At 38.8% G+C, this 22294-nt stretch overlaps 1 protein-coding gene across 4 annotated transcripts; it reads left to right on the top strand.

Annotated features, from left to right (window-relative positions):
- On the top strand, positions 1 to 22196 carry golga1 (golgin A1). 4 transcript variants are annotated; one of them, XM_008417356.3, is made up of 24 exons: positions 1 to 208; positions 941 to 1112; positions 3759 to 3849; positions 5149 to 5223; positions 6370 to 6467; positions 6558 to 6590; positions 10357 to 10485; positions 10733 to 10902; positions 11274 to 11385; positions 11464 to 11547; positions 12109 to 12234; positions 12715 to 12810; positions 13668 to 13763; positions 14785 to 14880; positions 15240 to 15380; positions 16005 to 16079; positions 16488 to 16577; positions 17078 to 17180; positions 17419 to 17579; positions 18418 to 18576; positions 18684 to 18743; positions 18863 to 19087; positions 19164 to 19250; positions 20192 to 22196. In XM_008417356.3, exons 2-24 carry the CDS (start codon positions 984 to 986, stop codon positions 20270 to 20272), a joined length of 2517 nt encoding a protein of 838 aa, XP_008415578.1. In that variant the 5' UTR covers positions 1 to 208; positions 941 to 983; the 3' UTR covers positions 20273 to 22196. The 4 variants fall into 4 exon arrangements, with proteins under 4 accessions (XP_008415578.1, XP_008415580.1, XP_008415581.1 ...); XM_008417355.3 differs by having other exon boundaries at positions 2 to 208; positions 818 to 1112; XM_008417358.3 differs by lacking the exon at positions 5149 to 5223 and having other exon boundaries at positions 818 to 1112.
- The last annotated feature ends 98 nt before the right edge of the window (positions 22197 to 22294 follow it).

Here is a 22294-nt window from a genome sequence, read left to right as displayed (position 1 = left end):
GTCAGCTGGCGTTTGGCTGATTACGTGTAGCTAGCTCCCCAGCAGTAGCTAGCTGGTCAGACGAGTCAGTTTCACCGACTTTTTTTTTTATTACCGTTTTATTTATTTCTCTTGGAGTTGTTTTTAAGTGTATATCGAAAAGGACAATATGTAAACCCATCAAAAACGTGGAAACGCAACGACTGGACTTTTAGTCGGAATTACTATGGTAAGAGTCTGGAGAAGCAGTAAGCTAGCGAGAGCTAACATTTACTCTCATTGTTAAAAACTGCAGAGCTAGTAGGCTATCAAAACATTATGTGGCAGTTTGCCTGTACGGTCCTAATTGGATAAACCCTCATAAGACAGCAGTGTGTCATCTAAATGATGTACGCAGATTTAGTCAGAATAAACAGAAGCTCATCCATGGCAACACATTTAGCTATGCAACTTATAGAAAGCAAGATAAGATTTGATGAACTGACACATAACAGTTCACACTAAACTGATCGACTGATGTAAGACCCAACTTTCTGAGCTTTTGCAAAGAGTCCCCGCCTTGCTGTATCCCCAAGATTTAAATGCCTGCTGTAGTTGGCTCTATCAAACCGAGGTATTCAGGTTGTTGTCACCTACCTGAAGTGAACAGTGCACTCAAGGTAGGTGCACAGTGCAGCTGTTGGAAACAATGTATCTCCAGTTTTACGTGGAAAATTACCTTAAAGGCATAGAGCAAATTTTCTTAATGCCAAGCTCAACTCATTGACTTCCGGTTTTGAAGTTTATATTTCTTTTGTTGGTATCTACATTATGTTAAATGTCCTTTTTATTCTTCTAGATGTAGCAGAATGAAAACACCACAAGCCTGTTTTGAAGTGGGAACAGAAATAACAGGACCATTTTCTTGAGCCCTCTGAACAACAGGCATTAACATCCATACATATGGTCACAAATTCTCCAGGAGTTGTAAAGTGCACTTATAACGAGACGCTAAAGGGAGCAACATGTTCGCCAAGCTGAAGAAGAAGATTGCAGAGGAGGCGGCCACAGCCCCCAGAAGTGGTGTCCGTATCCCCCGCACCATTAGCAAGGAATCTATCACCTCAGTGGGAGCTGACTCTGGGGATGACTTTGTAAGTACTTTGAAGCTTCACATCTTGGTCTGTAGCCCAATCCTGCATCACTTGCTTTTTACCCTTTCCCAACGACCAAGTGGAGACTTTTAAAATGTATTATATGATGTGCAAAACCATCTGCAAAATAAATCAGTTTTAAGGAACAGCTAAAGCAGGAAAAATTTAAATTAGGTCCATGTTTTCTCAGTAGTTTCTGCAGAAACCTGAACTGTTTGACTCAGATCAGGTGTACTGAGGCAGGTACACATTTCAAACGTACAGAGCGGTGTTCCTGAGGACCAAGATTGTTATCCTCTGCTCTAGTCAACACCTCAGATGTGTCTAGGATTATCCCAGTTGTTATGATAGAAACAGTCTCTTTACACCTAAAAATTATAAAGACAACCATGAAGATGCTTTTGAGTGTCCTGGATTCAGTGGTTCAGTACAGTTGTGGTCCAGCTCTAACACTGACGGCAACCCAGATTGGATAAAAGCTTTTAAGAGATCCAGGACTTTGCTTCCAGTGGATTTTATACATTTTTTAATTTTTCTCTTGATTTACTCTCACAAATTTGAGAGTAATGATATAATTCTTTTGCTCTAAAGTACTGCAGTAAGTAATATAACATTGCCAGAATACTTACTGAAACACAAGAGAAGAAATAACCAGTTAAAATGAACTTAAACGGTTTAGAGGTCATCAGATTTTCTGCTGAATGATGACAGCTAAATTTTATTTTGGTTTCTCTGCCTAAACGTCAGCCATGTCCAGAGTTCAGGTAGAGCTTATGTATCATATTGTGATGTAATAATGGACATCCTCTTCTGTACTCCAAAGTGTCCCAAGCTGTTCAGATCGGTGCATGCTCAGGAACTCTGGTCTCTTGCACAGACCATTTTTAAGCTATGGTTCCTGGTCTTTAAAGCAAACCAGAATAAGCCATCCATGTTTTATTTAAGTGATTTGATCATCATCTTTTTTTTTTAAACTGCAAAACTCTTAAAAGTTGTTTTTTATTTGTAGGATTTACTGTTTACTGTGTGTCTTGCGTTTTGGTCTGCTGTTTACTCTATAAAACAAATGGAGGCGTGTTAAACTCTCAGGATGGCGTCATCTCTCACTAGCAAAGGAAGGCTGTAGAGGTTGAGCTCAGCTAAATAATTCAGTGAGTAGCAGTGTCTTGGTTTTACTTTTGGTACAGCCCAGGTAGTTTGTGCAGGTTGTCCTTTCTACACTTTTAAGAGCATTAATTTCTGCTTACTGTCTGTTGAAAATCTTAATATGATCATTACTCTGGGCTGCACAGTGGAGCAGTTGGTAGAGCTGTTGCCTTGCAGCAAGAAGCTTCTGGGTTCGATTCCCGGCCCCGGGCTTTCTGCATGGAGTTTGCATGTTCTCCCTGTGCATGGTGGGTTTTCTCCAGGTACTCCAGTTTCCTCCCACAGTCCAAAAACATGACTGTCAGGTTAATTGGCCTCTCCAAATTGCCCCTAGGTGTGAGTGTGTGTGTGTGCATGGTTGTTTGTCCTGTGTTGCCCTGCAACAGATTGGCGACCTGTCCAGCGTGACCCCGCCTCTCGCCCGGAACGTTAGCTGGAGATAGGCACCAGCAACCCTCCCGACCCCACTGAGGGACAAGGATGTAAAGAAAATGGATGGATGGATGGATGGATCATTGCTCTGTTTTTTAGCAGTATGAAGTTAAAAAAGTAACAGCTAAGTTTTTGTTTCTGTTCACCCCCGGGTACCAAAATATTTGCTATGAAATTTATGTTCATAGAAAATTCAAAGGAGTCTGAATGTTTTATTTTGGAGAGTCGTTATTAAACCATTCATGAATTGGTTAATCTAATAAATAATCAGCCGGTTAGCCCGGCACTGTATTGATGTTCAGTTCAGCAGAAAGGACTGAGCTTTTCACATGTTGGTGTGAATGATTTTGTTTAGCTACAGATGATTTCTAGCTGCAAACGACCAAGCATTCACTAATAGAATGCTGTTGTTGCATTCTAGGCTACAATATATATATATATATATATATATATATATATATATATATATATGATTGTCAGAATAACCAATAGATTAATTGATTTCTAAAATAATCATTATTTGAAACCCTAGTCCAGATCTCTTTCTGATGGATAAAATATTGTAAAAGCAGGAAAATGGTCCACTTTGCAAACTTTTATCTATTCACTGCTCGATGTAAGAAGGGTTGTAACTAACCACTGCTCACCACTTGGACTGATCATGATATGATTTATTACAGGATGATGTGTTTCTGCCCTTTGAACATCCAACATTCCAGTTTGAATTCAGTCGTCTAATACAGAGAAAGTTTCAAACAGAATGATATGTGTTGAGAAAATCCTTTTTTTGTGGGTTTAAACACTTCAAAAGGTTCAGCAGTACTGAGTGCTTAAATAGGAAAGGATGAAGTGATGTTTTTATGCCTTTATTTACTCATCACATGATGTGTTTCTAGTCAAGGATATTTAAGCAATGTTAAATAAAAATATGTTTTTGGAAAAATGTTTAAACATATGCTGTGGCAAGGTTTCAAGTCAAACCTTGCATTTTACCTTTTTTTGTTTTACTTGTGACTTTTATTGTAGCTATCTGAAAATGTCTGCCTTCTAATTGTTGTTTGAATGTAGGCATCTGATGGCAGCAGCTCCAGGGACGACTTGTCAGCCCAGCTTCTTAGAAGAAACGATCAGATCCGGAAGCTGGAGGCCAAGCTGTCAGGTAGGACATGGGACTGAGGTCAAGCAGTTTTCGGTCTGATGCAGTACAGGTCAAAGTCATTTAATGTTTGCAGAAAGCAGAAAACTTTGTGCTGGTAAACAGTAAAACACAAGGGTCATTGAAAAAATAAAACTACTTCAATGATGGAAGCCAAATATTCCCATTTTTGTCAAAGTTGTTCCAATCAGAATTCCCTAGTTGATTATTGAACTCTGTTTTTGTAGAACTGGCTCTACAGAAATGAAACAATTTCAGCATTCATTAATAAAGCATGTGTTTTCACCAAGTGTTTGACTTAAGTCAGATTTCCAAATAGCTGAAAACATTCATGGTTCCCAGAGGTTCTGTGATTCATCTGATTTCATGTTAAACACTTCTGTGCTACTGGTCATGGCCAACTTCTTGTCATCAGTGGATTTCAGACCTTTTACTTTGGGCTGATCTCACTGAAAATCATGTGATTCCTGTCACTGAATAATCAATTATTGACCATCTCTAATTTGGAACCAGAAACCTTGTTGTGTGGCTTGTAGATTGACAATCAGGGTGCTTACAAAGCATGGGTAACCATTTGAGGGATTTTAAACATCATGTGTCCTTTTTTTGTATTTGATAGAAAGATTATGTGGTTTTTATAAATCCTGCTCATTGCTTTGCTTTCAGTTCTGTTTTCTGTGAATTTTTCACAGACTTCTTCTCTATTCAGGAGAAATCCCTTTGTAAAGTGGTAGCCTTAGCTAACTGTATGATATTATTGTACCAAAGGTAATTTTGTGAAGTCTAAGTTATTTTACATTTAGATTTTGGTTGCGTGTTTCATAACTGAAGGCAGATCAGCTGATTTTGACTGGAATCTAACGAGCCTCCAGCCGGTGTAAGTTTCACTTATTCAGTTGAGTTTTTCCAGCTGAGATCAGGTTGGGATCAGTGAACATGTCTGTGGTTGTTTAATTGTGTGTGTACTCTTTATTCATTGTGAAAAGTTGCTGTTTTTATTTTCTAGCCCTACACTCTCCTTTTCTTCCCTTTAGTTGCTGTAATGATGTTCACCCATAGAAAAGGTTAAAGGTCATACATTCTCATGAAGCCTTTAAACCCGTATGGTTTTCTCAGATGTGAAAATCATTAGAAACTTTACCTTCCATTGTTTCTCAATCATATTTTCCCTTTTGTTTTCTCCCTGTCCTTTTGTTCATATCCTCCCCTGCCTGTCTCTTACCTGGTCTGTGCCTCTGTTTTGTGTGTGTGTGTCTGTGTGTTGTCGATACCCCATCCCAAAACTCTACTTCTCGACACTAGACTACGCTGAGCAGCTACGAATTATGCAGAAGACCAAGGAGAAGCTTGAAATTGCTTTAGAAAAGCATCAGGATTGTACGTACCCCTCCTCTCAAACAGCTTTCTCTCTCTTGCTTATCTTTCCACTTTCCTCAGCATCACCAAGCACATCAACATGGATTAGTTTTAAATCTTTGCTTTGTGGACACTTGGCTGCTGCTTTTTCTTTCAATCTAAAAATCCACCCTCAGTTTCTTGTTGTATTTGTTCAGAGATTTTTGTTTCCTCCTTTATTGAGGGAATAGTAGTCAGCCTTCTGCAGAGGACAGTGAGTGCAGCCACACCTATGACCCATGTGTAAATAGTAGAGGTCAGCCCAGGTGGTTTCTGGTCTGTTGACTTTGTTGCCAGCGGTGAAACTTCTAAACAAATTCTTCCAATACCTTAAATTACTTCCAGCTCATCTTTTTGACCTTTCAAACCTCAGGGCTTCTCAGTTCTAGGTCTTTCAAATAATGTCACCTGCCTCCCTTTTAGTCTTTAGGGGGTTATTTTCTGTTTAGCTAGTTGCATAAGTATTTATGCCCTTCATCACCTCTTGTCATGTTATAACCACAAGGTGTGTTTGGTTTGAGATGTCATTATTCCCCAATATCTGCTGTATAAATGAAATGAAAATTAATATTGTCTTTGTTTTAAAAATGAGTGAATAAAGACTTTTGTTGAGAAGTGAAAGAATTAAAGATGTTAAGGTTCTCCTGTGATATTTTCTTAAAGGTGTAGAGTGTTTTAATACTGTCAGGAACTCTTGATAACTTCTGGCTCTTGAGTGTTAGACCAGCAAAAAAGCCTCTATCTTTTTGTAGAACTGCTTACAAATGAATCTGCTTAGGTTTAATACCACAATCCTTCAATCTGACCATTAGGTCAATGTGTGGACTCCCCTGTGTGGTGGGGGGTTTGCGGGGATCTTAGGGGATTAGTTTAGGTCAAACCAGGGTGGGTTTGTTTACCCTGCACATATTCTTTAACAATAGCCTTTCTGCCCTTTTTCTCTGTCACCATGCATCACTCCTCTTTGCTTGTTTTTTCTTGTTTTCATTTTTGCTTCCAGGAAGATTCACCTAATCTCCCTTCACAGCTACTAACAAAGCCACTTTTTGATTTATTGGCTGTATCATTTACATATGAACCTCTGTATGGTTTCTTCCTTTATTTCCTGCTGTCACTGTCACTGCACAGCATCCATTAAGAAACTCCAAGAGCAGAATGAGTGTCATCAGAGCAGCAGGGCCAAAATGGCTGAGGGAATGGCTTTAGCTCTGGAAAAAAAGGATCAGGTAAACCCCTTTGCGTCTCTCAAATCTCACAGCAACTGTTAGTTTGTGAGTTTAGCTTGTTTGCTTATTTCTTTCTCCCTTTTCCTGCAGGAGTGGATGGAGAAGATGGATGATGTAGAAAAAGCAAGTACCTCAAACTGTCTCTAATGTGGTTTTTTGGAGGTTTTTATATAGTTTGGTTTCCCTGAAAGTTTTCTTGGCACTGAACTGTGCAGTGGAATCATGTTGGTGGGGTGTTAACATACATGCTATGTTCTCTACCTTTTCATCGTAAAGCGGTGTAAAGCTAAGCTGTTTTGTTTGATTAATTTTTTTAACTTCGTCTTTTGTGGGTAGCACCATTACATACTGTCAAGCCCAAAATTATTCATACCGCTGGCAGATTTAGGCTTAAAGTAATCTTTTAATATTACTGTTTTTCTTTTGTCTGGAATTACAGTTATATTTTAAAATGGCCCAGCCAGTCCTGATTGAACCTGGAAGAGAATCTCAGAAGGGAGTTAAAACTTGGGATGATGGCAAGGAGTAAATCACTTAAATACTTGAGGAAAGATGCAAAAGTCCAATCAGCAGTTATAAGAAGTTACAAGATTGCTCTAATGAAAGTATAGATTTTTTTTTTCATTGAATTGAACATTTTCACTGAAAAGGGTGTAAACTATTTTTGACGCTTTTTTTTTTTTTTTTAATAAAGCATAAATAAAATAAAATGTAATATTTAGAACTGGTACTCCTTTTACGTGATATTTCAACAGAAGCCTGTCTATCGTCGCTCTACTGTAGTTGGGGATGGTTGGGTTTCAGGTGAGATGATAAGATCTATGTCATTATAGTCATGAATCTGAAAATGACAGAATTGAAAATTATCCACTAACTAATAACAATCACATACTTATTAAAACAAGCAAAGAAAATAGAGAGATGAAAGAGAGAGACGGTAAATATTGCTGGACCTTATTAAAACAAACCAAACATTATAAACATAATGATTAAAATGCTCTTCAACAAGTGGCCATCATTAATATGTTTTATTTGCTCTATTAAAAGAACTAAACAGTTAGAATGAATTTATTTATCAACCCGCTACCGTGCTTGTATTATTGTCTGTTTAGATCAGTGTTTCTCAACCTTTTTCGGGCCAGCGCCCCCCAGCCTTTATCCAGGTCCCTCACCGCCCCCCCACCAAAAGATTTGTAGGCTACTTTGCACTGACAATTATTTTATTATTAATGTTACTATCGTAGATGTTTTGAATCGGCGCACCGATTATGTTTTCCCGTACACTTCAGCGCGCCTTACGCTCCTTCACCCAGCGCACATAACGGGGTAAATGTAGCGAGTTTTGCCCTAAACGTATCGGCGTCTGGAGGAGGAGGGGGGTTGGGGGGGAGGCGAGGTATGTTTCTACGCTCCGTGGTGGGCGCCGATTTATGATTTCGCATCCACCTGAATAATGTGTAGTTGCGCTCCTGCCCATGACATTTCAACAATATTATTTTACCTTTTATCTGGAAATAGTGTCTGTTTATTCTTGCCATACAGTCCTCTGTATTAATTATTGCTCGAAAGGTCTTGCCATACCAGTTTATTCCTCCGTATTTACTTTAGTTTCTTAGTTTATTCTTGCATTTTGTTCTTCATTCATTTCCATTTAGTTTCATTTGATTAATATTATCCTCTGTCGGTTTATTGCTATGTCCACTTTGGTTTCTTTCCTGTTGCTAGATTTATATGATCGTTTATTGACCACCAGTAATTTTCACTCATCACCTGCTGCGCCGCCTAATCGTCATGTGTTTCACATCATGTGTTGATTTTTTTTCACTGTTCAGCGTCGGATTCTCTGTTTTTATGCCATAATTCACATCTAGTTCGTCGCTACGTTTGATGTCCCACTTGTCCTGTTTCAGAGTTTTGCGCAATGTGCGCAGAGTTTTTTTTGTGTTTTTTCTAAGGTGCAGGGCGGTCGGGAAACATATCGATGGGGAAAAGGCAACAGAAACAATTTCGGTATTCTGATTATTGAAATTTAAAAGTGCTGGTACCGTTGTTCTATCACACCGTTTCATGTCGGACCACTTGCAGCACCGTGTTAACGCTATAAAATGAACGCTCTCTATCGTGGTATCAACCATGGAGGGATTTCTTTATTTAAATGGGTTCATTTTTCAGAGGGATACAAAGTCGTGATTTTAGTAATTACATGTTTATAAGAGCGATTTTCTGTTGTCCTTCCATGGTAGCGGGCAGTTTTCAAACGGAAATAAAACACTTTTTAATATAAATTGCTGCTTTGACATGATCACAGAACTGCCAAAACATGTGTAGTCTACATAAATACCAGACAAAGTGAATCACAGCAGCGTCATCAGCCGGTGTAACGCTGAACTGATGCGGAGCGGAGCTGCGCCATGAAGCTACAAACACTGAATAGAAGAAGAGCTGCCATCGATACAGTTGCAGCCAAGCATGATTTAATGTTTCACAATACAGTTTTACCAAGTTGCTCAAAGTCTAAACTGGCATTGTTGTGGATTTAAGGTGTAAAGTTTACCTTTGACCAAAAGCCCCCCAAAGGCATCCCAGCGCCCCCCTTTTGTAAAAATGTCCGCCAGCGCCCCCTGCCGGCCTCTGAACGCCCCCTGGGGGGCGGTACCGTCCACGTTGAGAACCGCTGGTTTAGATGGAATTAATGTTTTTAGATGCAAACCAAAATTGAAAGACATTTCAAAACGTATAATCTCGCATATCTATCGCAATCATATTTTCTTGTGGTTTAAGCTTTGCATTTTATGTGGAAGTGAAACTGAAATATTATGGCTCTGAATCCTTTAGTATTGCCACCTGCTGGTATGTTTTACCCTTCAGACCAATGTCCTGGAGAATTTGGAGAATCCTAAAGTCTGTTAGCTTATGATTTAATGCTCTATGGCACCACATACTCCCTTTATTTTGACTTTGGTCAGAGTGAAATGTCTACTCTGGTGCTCCCTGTGGTGTGAACAAAAACTCAACAGTTTGATTTTACCCTTGGCGCTCTAGTCAACACCATACATATTCTTGAAAAGCTGAAGAGAGAAACAGAATGGCAGGGGCTCGTTTCAGCTGCTGGACTGAGCATTATTAAACAATCTATTTGATTTGTTAAAGGGGCGGTGTTATGTAAAATCAACTTGTGTGACCTTTACATCATGTTATAATGTTATTCCGTCATCACAAATATACTTGGAGTATTTGCGTGATTCTTTCATGTATGTTTGAGAAATCCTGTAGTCTCTGTTGGCAACCAATCAGCTGTGCAAAACGGCTGGCTAGGACCTGGTTCCACCATCAAGTACGAAGCTCCTCCTCAGAGCCTCAGCAGCCCTTCCCCATGACTCTCCCACTCTGCTCCTTCAGACTAGCCAGCAGCAATTACTATACACCAGGTGGAACTGCACATCTTCTGAGCTAATATGAGCTATTTCTCAGAGCAATGCTGATATAAATTGTTGTTGAAGGGTTAATAGAGGAGATATGTTGTGATGACTTCCTGAGGTTGGAGTTTCAGAAAGATCACGTCTTTCTTAAAGAGACAAAGGCCCAATTTCAAGGTGTTAAATTACAAAGTCAAATTTCTTTTAGGTCATATTTGATATGCAGAATTTTTCTAACAATGGAAGGTAACATACTTGATTGAGCTATAAAATGATAAAACACATAATACTGCCCCTTTAAGAATGTTCTCTGCACTGCTAGTTTGGACCTACACTGCCATCACCGAACACACAGACCATAAGAAAACTGTTAGAACCCCACAGGGAGTCTCAGGGAGTGTGTTATCACCCAACATATATGGAATGGCGAATGTGTGGGATCTCTGGTATAAATAGTTATTCTGTATGTTTAGGAGAAAGCTGCCCTGTCAGTTCGGCTTGAGGAGATGATGGAACAAAGCTTAGCACTCTTCCAGAAAAGGGATGACCTGGATGAACTGGAAGGCTTTCAGCAGCAAGAGCTTGCTAAAGTTAAGCACATGGTGCGTACATGTGAAGGTTGTCAACATCTCTTTTCCAAGCACAGCTTGAAATTAAATAGAGAAGTTAGAATAGAGAAGAGCAGACCTACGGGCTTAATTAAAGAGCTACACTGTAACTTAGTGCATCTCTTTATATCACTGCAGGACCCAAAGGAAATGTTTAATTTGTTCTCAGCTACACATCTCTCATCCATGTTTACTCTCTTAAGGTGTTTTTTTTTTATTTATATATTTCTGTCTTTATCAGTTGCTGAGAAAGGAGGAGATGCTGAGCCAACGGGAGCGGGAGCTCCAGCAGAAGGAGGCTGAGGTTCAGTCAGCCAGGCGGGGCCTGTCCGAGACCCGGGAGAAGCTCCAGGCTCTGCAACAGCAGCATGAAGACAGCAACAGACTCAACTCAGAGCTGGAAATAGAGCGGTGAGATGTTCAGCCATGAATCCAAGGAATCACTTAGCTTGTGGTAGAATTCACTTCAATGTCTCTGCATTGATGTTCAGGACTTTTTATAGATGAGCCCTAAAGTCAGGTTTATTTATATAGCACATTTCAGCAACAAGGCCGTTGAAACTGCTTTACATCATAAAACATCATAGCCAACAAACAATATTACATTTTGTCAAATGTCATCAAAATTATACACATGAGATGTTGATCAATGTTCCACTTAATGGTAATCAAAGGCTCTATAGGGCAGCTAGTGTCTCAGGAGCCCTTTGAACAGTATTTTCTCTGAAAACTCTGGTTGTGTTGGACTGTGGAACGTCAACCTGTTGTTTGTACTTGTGCAGAGAAGAACTGCTGCTGCTCCGAGAAGAAGCCGACAAGAAGATCTGTGAACTAGAAACACGATGCCAGAAGCTGCAGGCGGTCATCCAGCAAGTTTCAGAAGACTTCCAAACGGTCAGTTCAGAACGCTGCGATGTCTGCACTGAACAGGTTCTGATCGGTTCATAATAACATTATCTTTATTTCTTTCAGTCCCACAACATGGTGTCCTCTCTAGAGAAATCCCTCCACGATTTGCAGGCTGAAAATGAATCCCTGAAATTACAGCTACAGAAGGTGAGGAAAAAAAGGTGGAAGAAATAATTCTTAGCCAAAGTCAAGACTTGGCCTTTCATTATCAAACCGTTAAGCTGGACGATAAATTGTGCCAGAAGTTATTGCGGTAAACAACAATATTATTTTGAGACCATTTTCAAGTAACGTATTGATAATAGCATAGAAAAGCAAGAACACCCGCTGAAAGATCAATGAACTTTCATTCCTAACAAACATTAAATACTGGAACTGGAAGACATTTTAAATATCCAAAACAGCCAAAATAAAATGGCAGTCTATACTGAAGCCTAAACCAAATAGTCCTTCAAAAAAGGTCTTGTTGAGACCAGTGCGCCAGACTGAAGATCTTGTCATACAGTCTTTGGTAGAAAAAGAGAGAGGAACAAAAAAAAAAAACAATTGGCCAAATGGAAATCATCAAGATGGTTCTTATTTTCTTATTTATCATGCAATTAAGTTATCATGTATTTCAGGACTTGCATGAACCAGAAGTTCATCAATTTGTATTGGGCTTCAAGTTCATAACTACAGAGTGTGAACTTGTCATGACTGTTTGGTCAGGCTGCAGTGACAGAGGAGGAGAAGGAGCGGCTGCTGGTGGAGCTTCAGAGGAAGGCTTCATCCCTGGAGAGACGGCTGCAGGGGAACCTGAGCCAGGACGAGCATCTGCAGGAGCTCCTTCAGGAGGTGGGCTTCTCCCAACAAGCTTCCTTTAGTCCCTTCACAGATTACTCTGTCCAAAGCTTAAAAAATAATTCTTCTTGATTGCAGGCATACACTCTTCATAATATAATATACAGTTCATCAAATGAACACATTTCTTTCTCACTGTCTGAAGTTATATCTGACCAAACGTCTCTTGTTGTTTAGGTCAGTTAGTTACCCAAATTATTTGCTTGAATTCAAAAGTTTATATACATTTTGAAAGACAAGTTATTACGTGACACTAACAAAATGTATTTAAACTTTTGAATTCCTGGAAAGTTACAAAGAGAGTCTCTAAAAAATATATTGTCGCAATGTTTTCTGGCATTCAGGAAATAGAAATAATCTGAATAACTAACTGACCTAAAGCAAGAGATGTTTAGTCAGATTTAGACAGTCTGTTTATTTTGTGAATATAAATATGAGAAGGGAAGTAGAAGAATAATTGTGTTTTTGTTCCAGAAAAGTGACCTTGAGCTAAACCTGGAAGAGTCGAGAGCAGAACTGTTGGCTGTCAGGACCAACCACGCCGACACCGTCAGCTCTCTGGAGGCACAGGTGAAGCAATGCATCTGCTCACTTTACATCTCCATCTAACAATAAGTACGCCCTCCTTCACTTCTAAGTCTGGATGTAATTGATGCAAGTAGAACACAACGATTTGAATCATGTAATTTATTCAGCAAAAAACAGGAACATGTTTTTGTATCTGTTGGTCCCTCTGGTTGCATCTCAGCTATGACTGAAAAAGCTGAGAAGGTTCATTGTTTCTCTTTATGAAGAGGCTGAAACAGACAAACACCAAGGCATTGCATTACTGCTGCAACTAAAGGTTATTTGAGAAATCAACCTTTCTAGCAATTGTTCTGAGGATTAATTAATTAATCTGATAATAAAAAAAAGCCACATTCTGCAAATTTTTTATTTAGCCACTTAAGCTGTTTTCATACAATATTAGAGATACATTCCAAGATACAAATAAACAATTCAATTATTTTTAAAATAAAAATAAACATTTTATCGCCAAATATTGTATTCCTTTAATGAACTATTGATCATTTGTAGCAAATGATGTATCTGTAGCTAAAATCCTTCAAACACCAACATGTGGAAAAGCTGAGTCCTTTCTGCTTGACTTCACATCAGTACACTGTAGGTCTGATCTATTGATTATTTTGTGGATTTGCCAGTTAATAATTAGCTAGCAAAATATGCTAATTCTTTTGTAATAGAATTTTTTGACATGATTTGAACCAGGTGAAGCTAAAACTTGAGATCTTGAGAACTGAACCTTCTGGACAGATGACTAAGCGGACTAAACAGAGCTGGTGTGAATGCATCCTAATAGAACAGAATAAATACATCTTTAGGTCCATCTTCCTGATTTCTGGGTGTGTCCTCCTGTCTGAACTCAGGTGTCTAAGATGAGTGGCAGTATCAGTGAGCTGCAGACTCTTCTTCGTCACAAAGAGGACTCCTCCAAGGCCTACAGAGAGAGAACAGATGCTCAGGTTAGCTGCTTCACTCGCTCACACCTACTGGTAATGATCACAGGACTCATTTACCATTACTGATCGTTTAGTATTCTTTATAATATGTAGTAGGTCTACATTATGATGACTAGTTATCATGTATAAATATAAATGCATGACTAGTTATGATGACTGGTTAGTCTGATTATAGTCATGATGGTTTTCTTTTAGGACTTGTTTATATGCTCTGAGATTCTTGAATTTTCCGCAACACACAGAGGACAGCTCAGCTCCAATTCAAGTTTTGCCACTTATATTTGCTTAAATCTTTAAAATAATTTTAGAATAAATATTTCTTAAAAATATATAAAAAAATACTTTTGATAAACCTCAAAATCCAGTCAAGCTGCAAATAGGAACGTTAGAACTCAAATAATGTTAATGAGGACGGATTTGAAAACATCTCTGTCCTTTATGGAGATGGAGATGTTTTCTCCATAAAGAAAACATCTAACGCATCTCCTAATCTGGATGCATCTAATCTTGAGAACTGAACCTTTCATGCTTTTTGTAGGTTTCCAAAAAGCATGAAAGAAACAAAGCCCCTTACAAGAAATATATTCTGCTCTTCTTCTTTACCTTTCTGTAATCCTTTCCTACTTTGGTTTTTCTCCTCTTTCCTTAATCAGTAGTTTTCCTCTAATATTAATTCTAATTTTCATTTACCACTTAATATGGACTCTGATCAATACTGAGTGCTGAGTGGCTTATTTTGACCAGTAGTTTAGTTTCCATTGCAGATCTGAAGCCAGACTTGTTGCTGTGCTTTGAAGGAAAGCTTCTGCACGTTGATTGAACAACATTGCATTTGATCCAGGACATGTTTTATCTGCTATATTATGTTTGAAAAAAAAAACAACAGATAAGGAGTTGACCAAAACTCCCTAAATAAATCACCATGATGAATTTATATTCCACCTAGGTTCAGGCATCTTGTGACTTTCCTCACAGGCAGCTCAATCATTTGTTGCATATTTATTGTAACATGTTCTTGTTTCAGATTGCCAGTCTGGAGCAGCAGGTTGTGCAGAGCACAGAGAGGATGAAGAGTGCAGAGCAGCAGGTCACAGAGAAACGGCAACACATGGATAAACTGGTAAACATCACAACACTGCCTCCTCTTCTTTCACTTCAAAGCTCGCAGTTTTCCCTTTATTATGTATGGGGCAAAGGCAGATAGCTGTGTGTCACGGAAGCTTAACATTAAAAGTCTTGATGTTCTATTAGTTTTAAGGTAACCTACTTCACGTTAGGTATGTATACAGTAACTTCTGCTGAGGACCTTGTTTTACTAGGAAAGGTGCATTGTCAGTACAGTAACAGAAATCTATTTTTTAGATGATCAGTATCTTCCAAAAGTGCATTTGAACTTCTTTGCTTTCGGAAATGGTGTCATTATAGGTTTGGTTAAAATGTACTTTTTTTTAAAGTACATTAAGGCCAGTTTTCTTCCAGCAGGGGGAGTGGAGTGCTGAGAAGGCCTTTCTGGAGCAGCAGTTGTGTTTGTTGGAGCAGCAGAGTGAGGAGAGGGCCAGCCGGCTGGAGGAGAACATCTCCTCTCTGCAGACAGACAAACAGTCTGTCCTGGACAGGGTGGTATGGTTGTGCTTCTCTCTTTGTTTACGTGAAAACGGTAGCAGCGTTTCCATTACAAATGTGTGTAAAACTTTGCCGATATTCTGCTAATACCAAACAAACCACAATTTTGCACTTGCTGTGTTTCCATTCAATAAGAAACGCATCACACGTGAATAAGTTTATTTATGTGATAAGTCATTAAAAAACGTGCTGCGTCATCGTCCTCCAACTGCTTCCTGTTGTCATCTTTGTGGTTTGCATCAGCAGCAACATCCACGTTGATCATGTGACCCGTGTGATGTGAAAAGTGTTTCCATTGCAGTTTTGCTAAATAAATCAATTTTAAAAAATCATCTCATCCTAGCAAACACTAAAACGTTTTAACAAACAACTTTTTTATATTTGACTTTTTTCCATTTTGCAAATTTATTTTCAAAATGTCAAATTGTGCAATTACATGGACAATGGAAACACTGCAAGTTAGATACAGCAGCAATTATTTGTAGAGAGATCAGTGTCTATTAATAGGTCTATAATTGCTAAACAAAAATATAAAAATAAAAATGTATTTGTTGTGTGTTGTCACACCATGGAGGTGACAATACCTCCATGGTGTCACACAGCCTGTTTTCTGTCTGGCAGGCTGATCTGGATAAACGGGCAGTTGAGGCTAACACCATGTTAAAGCAGCAAGCAGAAGAGCTGGAGAACTGTAAGGTATAAACTACAACGTCTTGATTAAAAAATGCTTATTTACTTTGTTCAAACTAATAATAAAAATGTGTAAAACTTGGAGACAATCAACTGTGGTGCTGACACAGCAAACTTGTGACTTTTATGCTAAGAACTGTTTTGTCTCAATGAGTTTAACTTTTTATAGTATTGTGGGTAAAAATATCTAATATTTCCAGAACCATTTATGTTTACTCTGAACATGTAGAATTACCTTCCTCAGTTCAATCAACACTTTTTCAAGTTGATGCAAAGCTTTTATGAAACAGGCAAATCTGTCCACATTAGACCTGTCTAATGGCAGAGCTTTTGTTGAGTATTTGATTTGAGTTTTTTCACTACGCTGTTCTTTTCTGGGGAAACAGAGTAAATGTGTGCTGTTTGTTTCCTCAGGTGGAGCTGAGCAGCCGGCTGACGGTGAGCACAGAAATCGCCAAATCTCTGGAAGAAACTAGACGACAGAAGCAGGAGCTGCAGACACAGGTCTGTTTGGGTGTAGAAACTACACGGCAGTATCATGTAAAATTGACTTTTTTAAGCTTTACGTCATGCTATGATATCATCCCCTCTACAAAAACACACCTGTAGTGTTGCTTTGATACTTTCATTTATGTTTGAGAAATCCACCTGGTAAGGTGGTAATCCATCCTTTAATATCCTGAACAACCATTCAGTTGTTCAAAACACCTGGGTGGATTTAGCCACGGCTACAAGGACTCCCCCGTTCAGCTCCTTCAGACTAGCCAGCAGCAATTAGCAAACACCTGCTGAAACTGTTCATCATCTCATCTCATTATACGAGCTACTTCTCAGAGTAATGCTGGTGAAAATGTTGTTAGTGTTGATGTCATCGTGACTTCCTGAAGTCGGAGTTTCAGAAACAGTGAGAGCTTCTTAAAGAGACAGATTTCAATTTCAAGGCATTAAATATTGAAATATTGATCAGTGTGGAGTGACAGTCATCTGCTTTTGCTTGATGTCAGGTTGGTGAGCTGACTGTGGGCCTACAGAACTCTCAACAGGAGTTATCTACTGCTGCTAAGAAATTGCGACTGAGAGATGAGGATGTCCAGACACTTCAGAATGGTACACGCACACACACACACACACACACACACACACCGTTAGTCCTTCAAAGCAGATAGTAGTTTCTGTTTTTGGTTTATATATTTGCGATTTTTGTTACTTTGACTTATTATGTGTGTTCTGAAAGATCCTGCTGTCATAGAAGCTTTTTCTATAAGACTACTTTAGACAATTGAGAAGTGGCTCTAAGGTTTAACCTCTGTATCCTTGTATGCGTGTGTGTGTGTGTGTCCTGCAGAGCTGCAGAGTCGGCAGGACTCTTTGGCTCAGCTGCAGGAGGAGACGGAGCGGCTGCACGCCCAGCTACAACAGGCAGAGCTGGACAAAACCTCCCAGCTGACGAGCCTGCAGGGGGCACTGCAGAGCCAGACACAGCAGCTGGACAGCTGCCAGGCACGGGTCAGCTCACCTAACAAGCTTTCAGCATGGAACACAGGCTAGCTGTATGGAGAATGAAGAGTCCCAAATTACTCTTCACAAAATAATTAGTTACAAAATAATTATTTAATTCTCATTCATTTTTTTAAAATTGGAAAAAAAATACAGAAATATTATTTTTATGTAGAATTCCTTAATATGTGCCTCAAATTTAATTTATTTCATTTTGAAAACTAGATTTAATTTATTTTTTTTCATATTCCTCTGCCAAAGTATATACTGATTTAATTTAAACTGTCAACTTCAGCCGTCAAACCCAGTGGGCTTCAGTAGAGACCCTGACATCTGATTGGCTGCTTCAAGCATCAAATCAAAACATTTTCCCTGAAAAGTTCAGAAATAACTCATTATTCAAATCAATTATTTGAAGTTATAACAACTTGTCTTGAAGCAGCCAGTCAGGCCGATCTCTAGAAAAGATGTCCTAATCCCACCCATTAACTTCAGCCATCGAGTTTAATGGCTGAAGTTAATGGTTTGAATTAATGTGTGCTTCAGCACAGGAACAAGAAATAATTTAAGTCATGACAGATTTTTTACAATAAATCTAGTTTTTACAATACAAAAATCAATATATTTCATCAAGGCACATATAATTAATTTTATATTTAATCTGTTCTGTCTGTATTTCCATTTTAATAAATTAATGACACATTTAAATAATTTTTGCATGTTATTATAATTTGTCAGTCTTTGCTTTCCATATGCCTTATTATACATACATATTTATTAGAGGTTGAATCGGATGGTTATGATGTGAAGCATGAAATGACAGTGCTGCTTGGCGTGTGTCGTTCAGATCTCGTACCTGGAGGTGGAAGTGGAAACGCTAACAGAGCAGCTTCAGAGTCCAGAGGTGTGTGAGGAGGACCAGAATGGCTGTGTCACCGTGGATGACCTGGATCACATCCACCGGGTCAACAGAGAGCTGGAGCAGCAGCTCAGCGATAAGAACCGGGTCAGACATCTTATCTACTCTACAGTCTTGTTGGATGGCATACCTTTTAATATGCATTTAAACACACACTGCTGCCTCTCATCACAAAACACACATGTTGTTTTCAGACCATCAAGCAGCTGCAGCAGAGGCTGGCAGAGTTAAAGAGGACACTACAGAAAGAACTGGTAATACCTGCAGCATCTATCTGAAAGCACATGTGTGCATACAAAAAAAAAATAGGTTAAACAGGCTACTGATTATTTTCTGGACTGTTTTAAAATCCCTGTTTCTGTTTTTGCTCAAGAAATTAAAGCCTGAGCCTGAAGCTGAAGGGAAGGAGAAGTGTTTGGAAAGCCGAGCAGAAAAACAGGAGCGTGTTAATTTGGATCCACCGCTGTCAGCTGCCCCGAGCCCGCCCACTTCCAACACCACCGTGACCAACACCGCTGACCTCAACGACTCACGGGAAATCAACTTTGAGTATCTCAAGCACGTCGTCCTCAAGTTCATGTCCTCGAGGGAGGCGGAGGTGAGTCATCAGCACTTAGATTCTTCCAGGTCGATCCGACCAGCACGCACTAAACTAGTGGTGACTCCTCTGTTAGGCATACCAGCTGATCAGAGCTGTGTCTGTGCTGCTCAACTTCACTCGGGAGGAAGAGGACATGCTGAAGCAAACTCTGGAGTACAAGGTTGGGGCTGTTTTTAACTTTCATGTGTTTTAAGGTGCACTTTAGTTTTTGGTGACAAATGTAATTGTGGTCATATATTTTACTGAGTTCCTGCTTAAATTAAGCTGTTTCTGAATAACTGGAAGCATTTCCAGTGCTTTAGCTGGAGGATTGTGGCTCTACCGCTCTTTAATATATTTGAAAGTACATTTAGTCTTGTTACAGACACAGACATTGATTAATTTTAGTGGAATTTTATACAATAGTGCATAGTTGTGATGTGAATGGAAATGCATGTTTTTCAGGCTCTGACCAGCATGTTATTTTTGTTTTATTTACAAATTATGGACATTTTGTTGTTTTAACACAGAAAACTACAAAAATGCATATTGATGTTTGTATAGGGAGGTAAATATGTATACCTTGGCATCTTCTGAATTAGATAAATCACTATAAGGGCTACTGGCCACTTATCATTTTCAGTAATATTTAATATAAAGTTATTAGCACAGTTTCACACAGAGATCCTAAATGCATATCTCAAGTCCTTGTGGTGGGTTGTTAATCACACATTGACATCATTGGTAAGGAAGAACCTGCTGAGGTTTCCTTGTTAGACAAGCTGCATTACACAGTGAAATGTTGTAGAGGACAGTTTTACTACAGTCTGTAGTGTGTCTCATCGAGATTCACCAATAGTGAATTTGACTTAAGTAAACTTTATTTATATAGCACATTTCACAGACATAAAAATCACAAAGTGCTTTACAAAAAAGGAAACACATCAATAATAAAATAATCTAAAATCAATTAACAAAATTAACCAAAAGCCAATCTGAATAGCTAAGTCTATCTTTAGATTTAGTCCTTAAGAGCAGAACAACTTCCTGTTGTATGAACATTTTGGAGTTTTCTTTCTGCAGGTTAACAATAATGCCAGTTGTGTCTCCTCTCCTTTCTAGATGTCCTGGTTTGGATCCAAACCTTCTCCAAAAGGAATCATCCGGCCTTCCATCTCAGGCTCTTCCACTCACTGGAGCTGATGAGCATTGAAGTGAACTGCACTGGTGATACTGAAGGAAATAAAGTACCAGATTAGCCAGGAAGAGGACCTCTTTGAGTTGTGGCTCCTGTTATTGACCTTTAAACCGCCTCCTACAGCTTTACGCCTGCTCTGTTACCAGTTGTTGTCTGTGTGTTCCTGGCAAAAAAGGATCTACACAGTATCATCAAGACACAACCACGTTGCATTTGGTAATTGATTTTTAAAGGGAACTGACAGTCTCCTTAGTATCTGCTGCAGGTATCTCAATTTACCTCTGACATTTGACACAAATTGAATGTTTTCTCCTCTGTGATGCTGTAAGAGATGGGCAGACTGATTACCGCCTCACATCTTACGTTTGTTCTGTTCGAAAAATTGTTACCACAACAACGCTGTCCTCACTAGACAGTGTTGGCATGTTGTTCAGTGCTTCTCATGTTTTAAATCCAGAATGCTTTTATCAATGTTGGTCTGTACAAAATACTAAACCTGCATTGGCTTCAGCTCTAATAAGTAAAATGGACATAATTATTGACACTGGTGTCTCTGGATCCAGACTGTCTTTACTTAAAACAAACATCTCCTCAGACTGAGTCAGTTTTACTTCAAAACATTCTGTGGATGATTCTAAATTTTGACTGCTGTGTTTTCTAAAATGACTTTTAATCAAATAATTTTACTGGGTGAAATTGACTTGTACTAGTTTTTGGTACTTAAAGGTAACATTTTACCAGCCACTGTGTGGTGAGCTAAAAACAGAAAAGCCTTAAATTAAACTGTTTTAATCGTAGTGTGACTGTCATTAAAAAAAGCTTGCTCTTTATGCTTTTGTTCCAGCTCATCGGGCATCATATACAGTAACAGTGGCCCCAACTGGAGAGCCGGTCAGATGTCTCTCTAACTTCTAATGCTGGTCTACTGGTTTTAGCTCCAGTGCTAACAATAAAATAAATTCAATAAATTAAGTCTAAGTCTAAAACTTGAATCTGCTCAATAGGAACAACTGGAAAAGAAAAAAAAAAGAATAGAGGGATGCTATGTATATGATCTGTACCTGCCTTTCCTGTAAATTAATTTACATTCCAACATGTCTATTTATGTATAGAGATATGTACATACTGTATGCATTGAGATTTTTCTAAATCAATGGGTGTAAATAATTTAATGAGTTTACAGTGTTTATCATTAGCATTGTCCAGGGCTTGATGTATCTGTTCTGCCACCTGTCAATCAGTCTCCCTGCCTCATGTTTTCCCTCAGTTCTCAATTTGATGAATGAACTTTCAGATTTTATAATTAGGGGTGCGCCAATAAATCAGCCAGCTGATAAACTGACCCTGATGTCCTTAATATTGGGGGATCCGAGATGCCCCAATATTATACCCCAATACACATCTTCATATGTATGTACTCAAACACTGATCTGGCCAATCATTGACCGAGTCCCCATCAGCCACTGTCCTCTTCTGTTTAGAAACATTTCAGACAAAAGGACTGCTTTCTCCTAAATTCGGAATCGGCAGGTCAGGCATCTTAAAGATTGGCGAACAGCCAGAAAACTGCAATCTGTGCACCCCTAATTATTACTCTGGAATTTAAAGTTGCTTGTATGGTTTCTCTTTTATATTCTGCCGTGCTGGAAAACAGTTTTGAATGCAGTTTTGTTGGTGTCCTGTTTTACTAATGATTGGTAGGCAACTGTAGTCATTCTGTTTGTTTGGGTGGGATGAACCATCTTCAAAAAAATTTGCAGTGAGAGCACTTTGTAATCTTATCAGTTAAGCTGTGTTATGTCTTTCACACTATTCTTCCATCACTACAACTTTGTGTCTAGCTTTTCTATGATTTAATGACTGCCTTGAGTACAGTTGATTGCTTTCCAATGACAATTACAAATAAACCCAGAAAGGTCATGAAACCAATTCAGTGTCAATTTACAAAGATTTTACCAGATTATAGTCACTGTAGAAAGAAAGTACACCACACATTCATGTGGTTAACACAACCGATTCCAGTTATT

This window comes from Poecilia reticulata, chromosome 9, assembly GCF_904066995.2.
Source record: "Poecilia reticulata chromosome 9, P_reticulata-male-v2, whole genome shotgun sequence".
NCBI lineage: Eukaryota > Metazoa > Chordata > Actinopteri > Cyprinodontiformes > Poeciliidae > Poecilia > Poecilia reticulata.
This window is presented reverse-complemented; position numbering and strand designations above follow the sequence as displayed.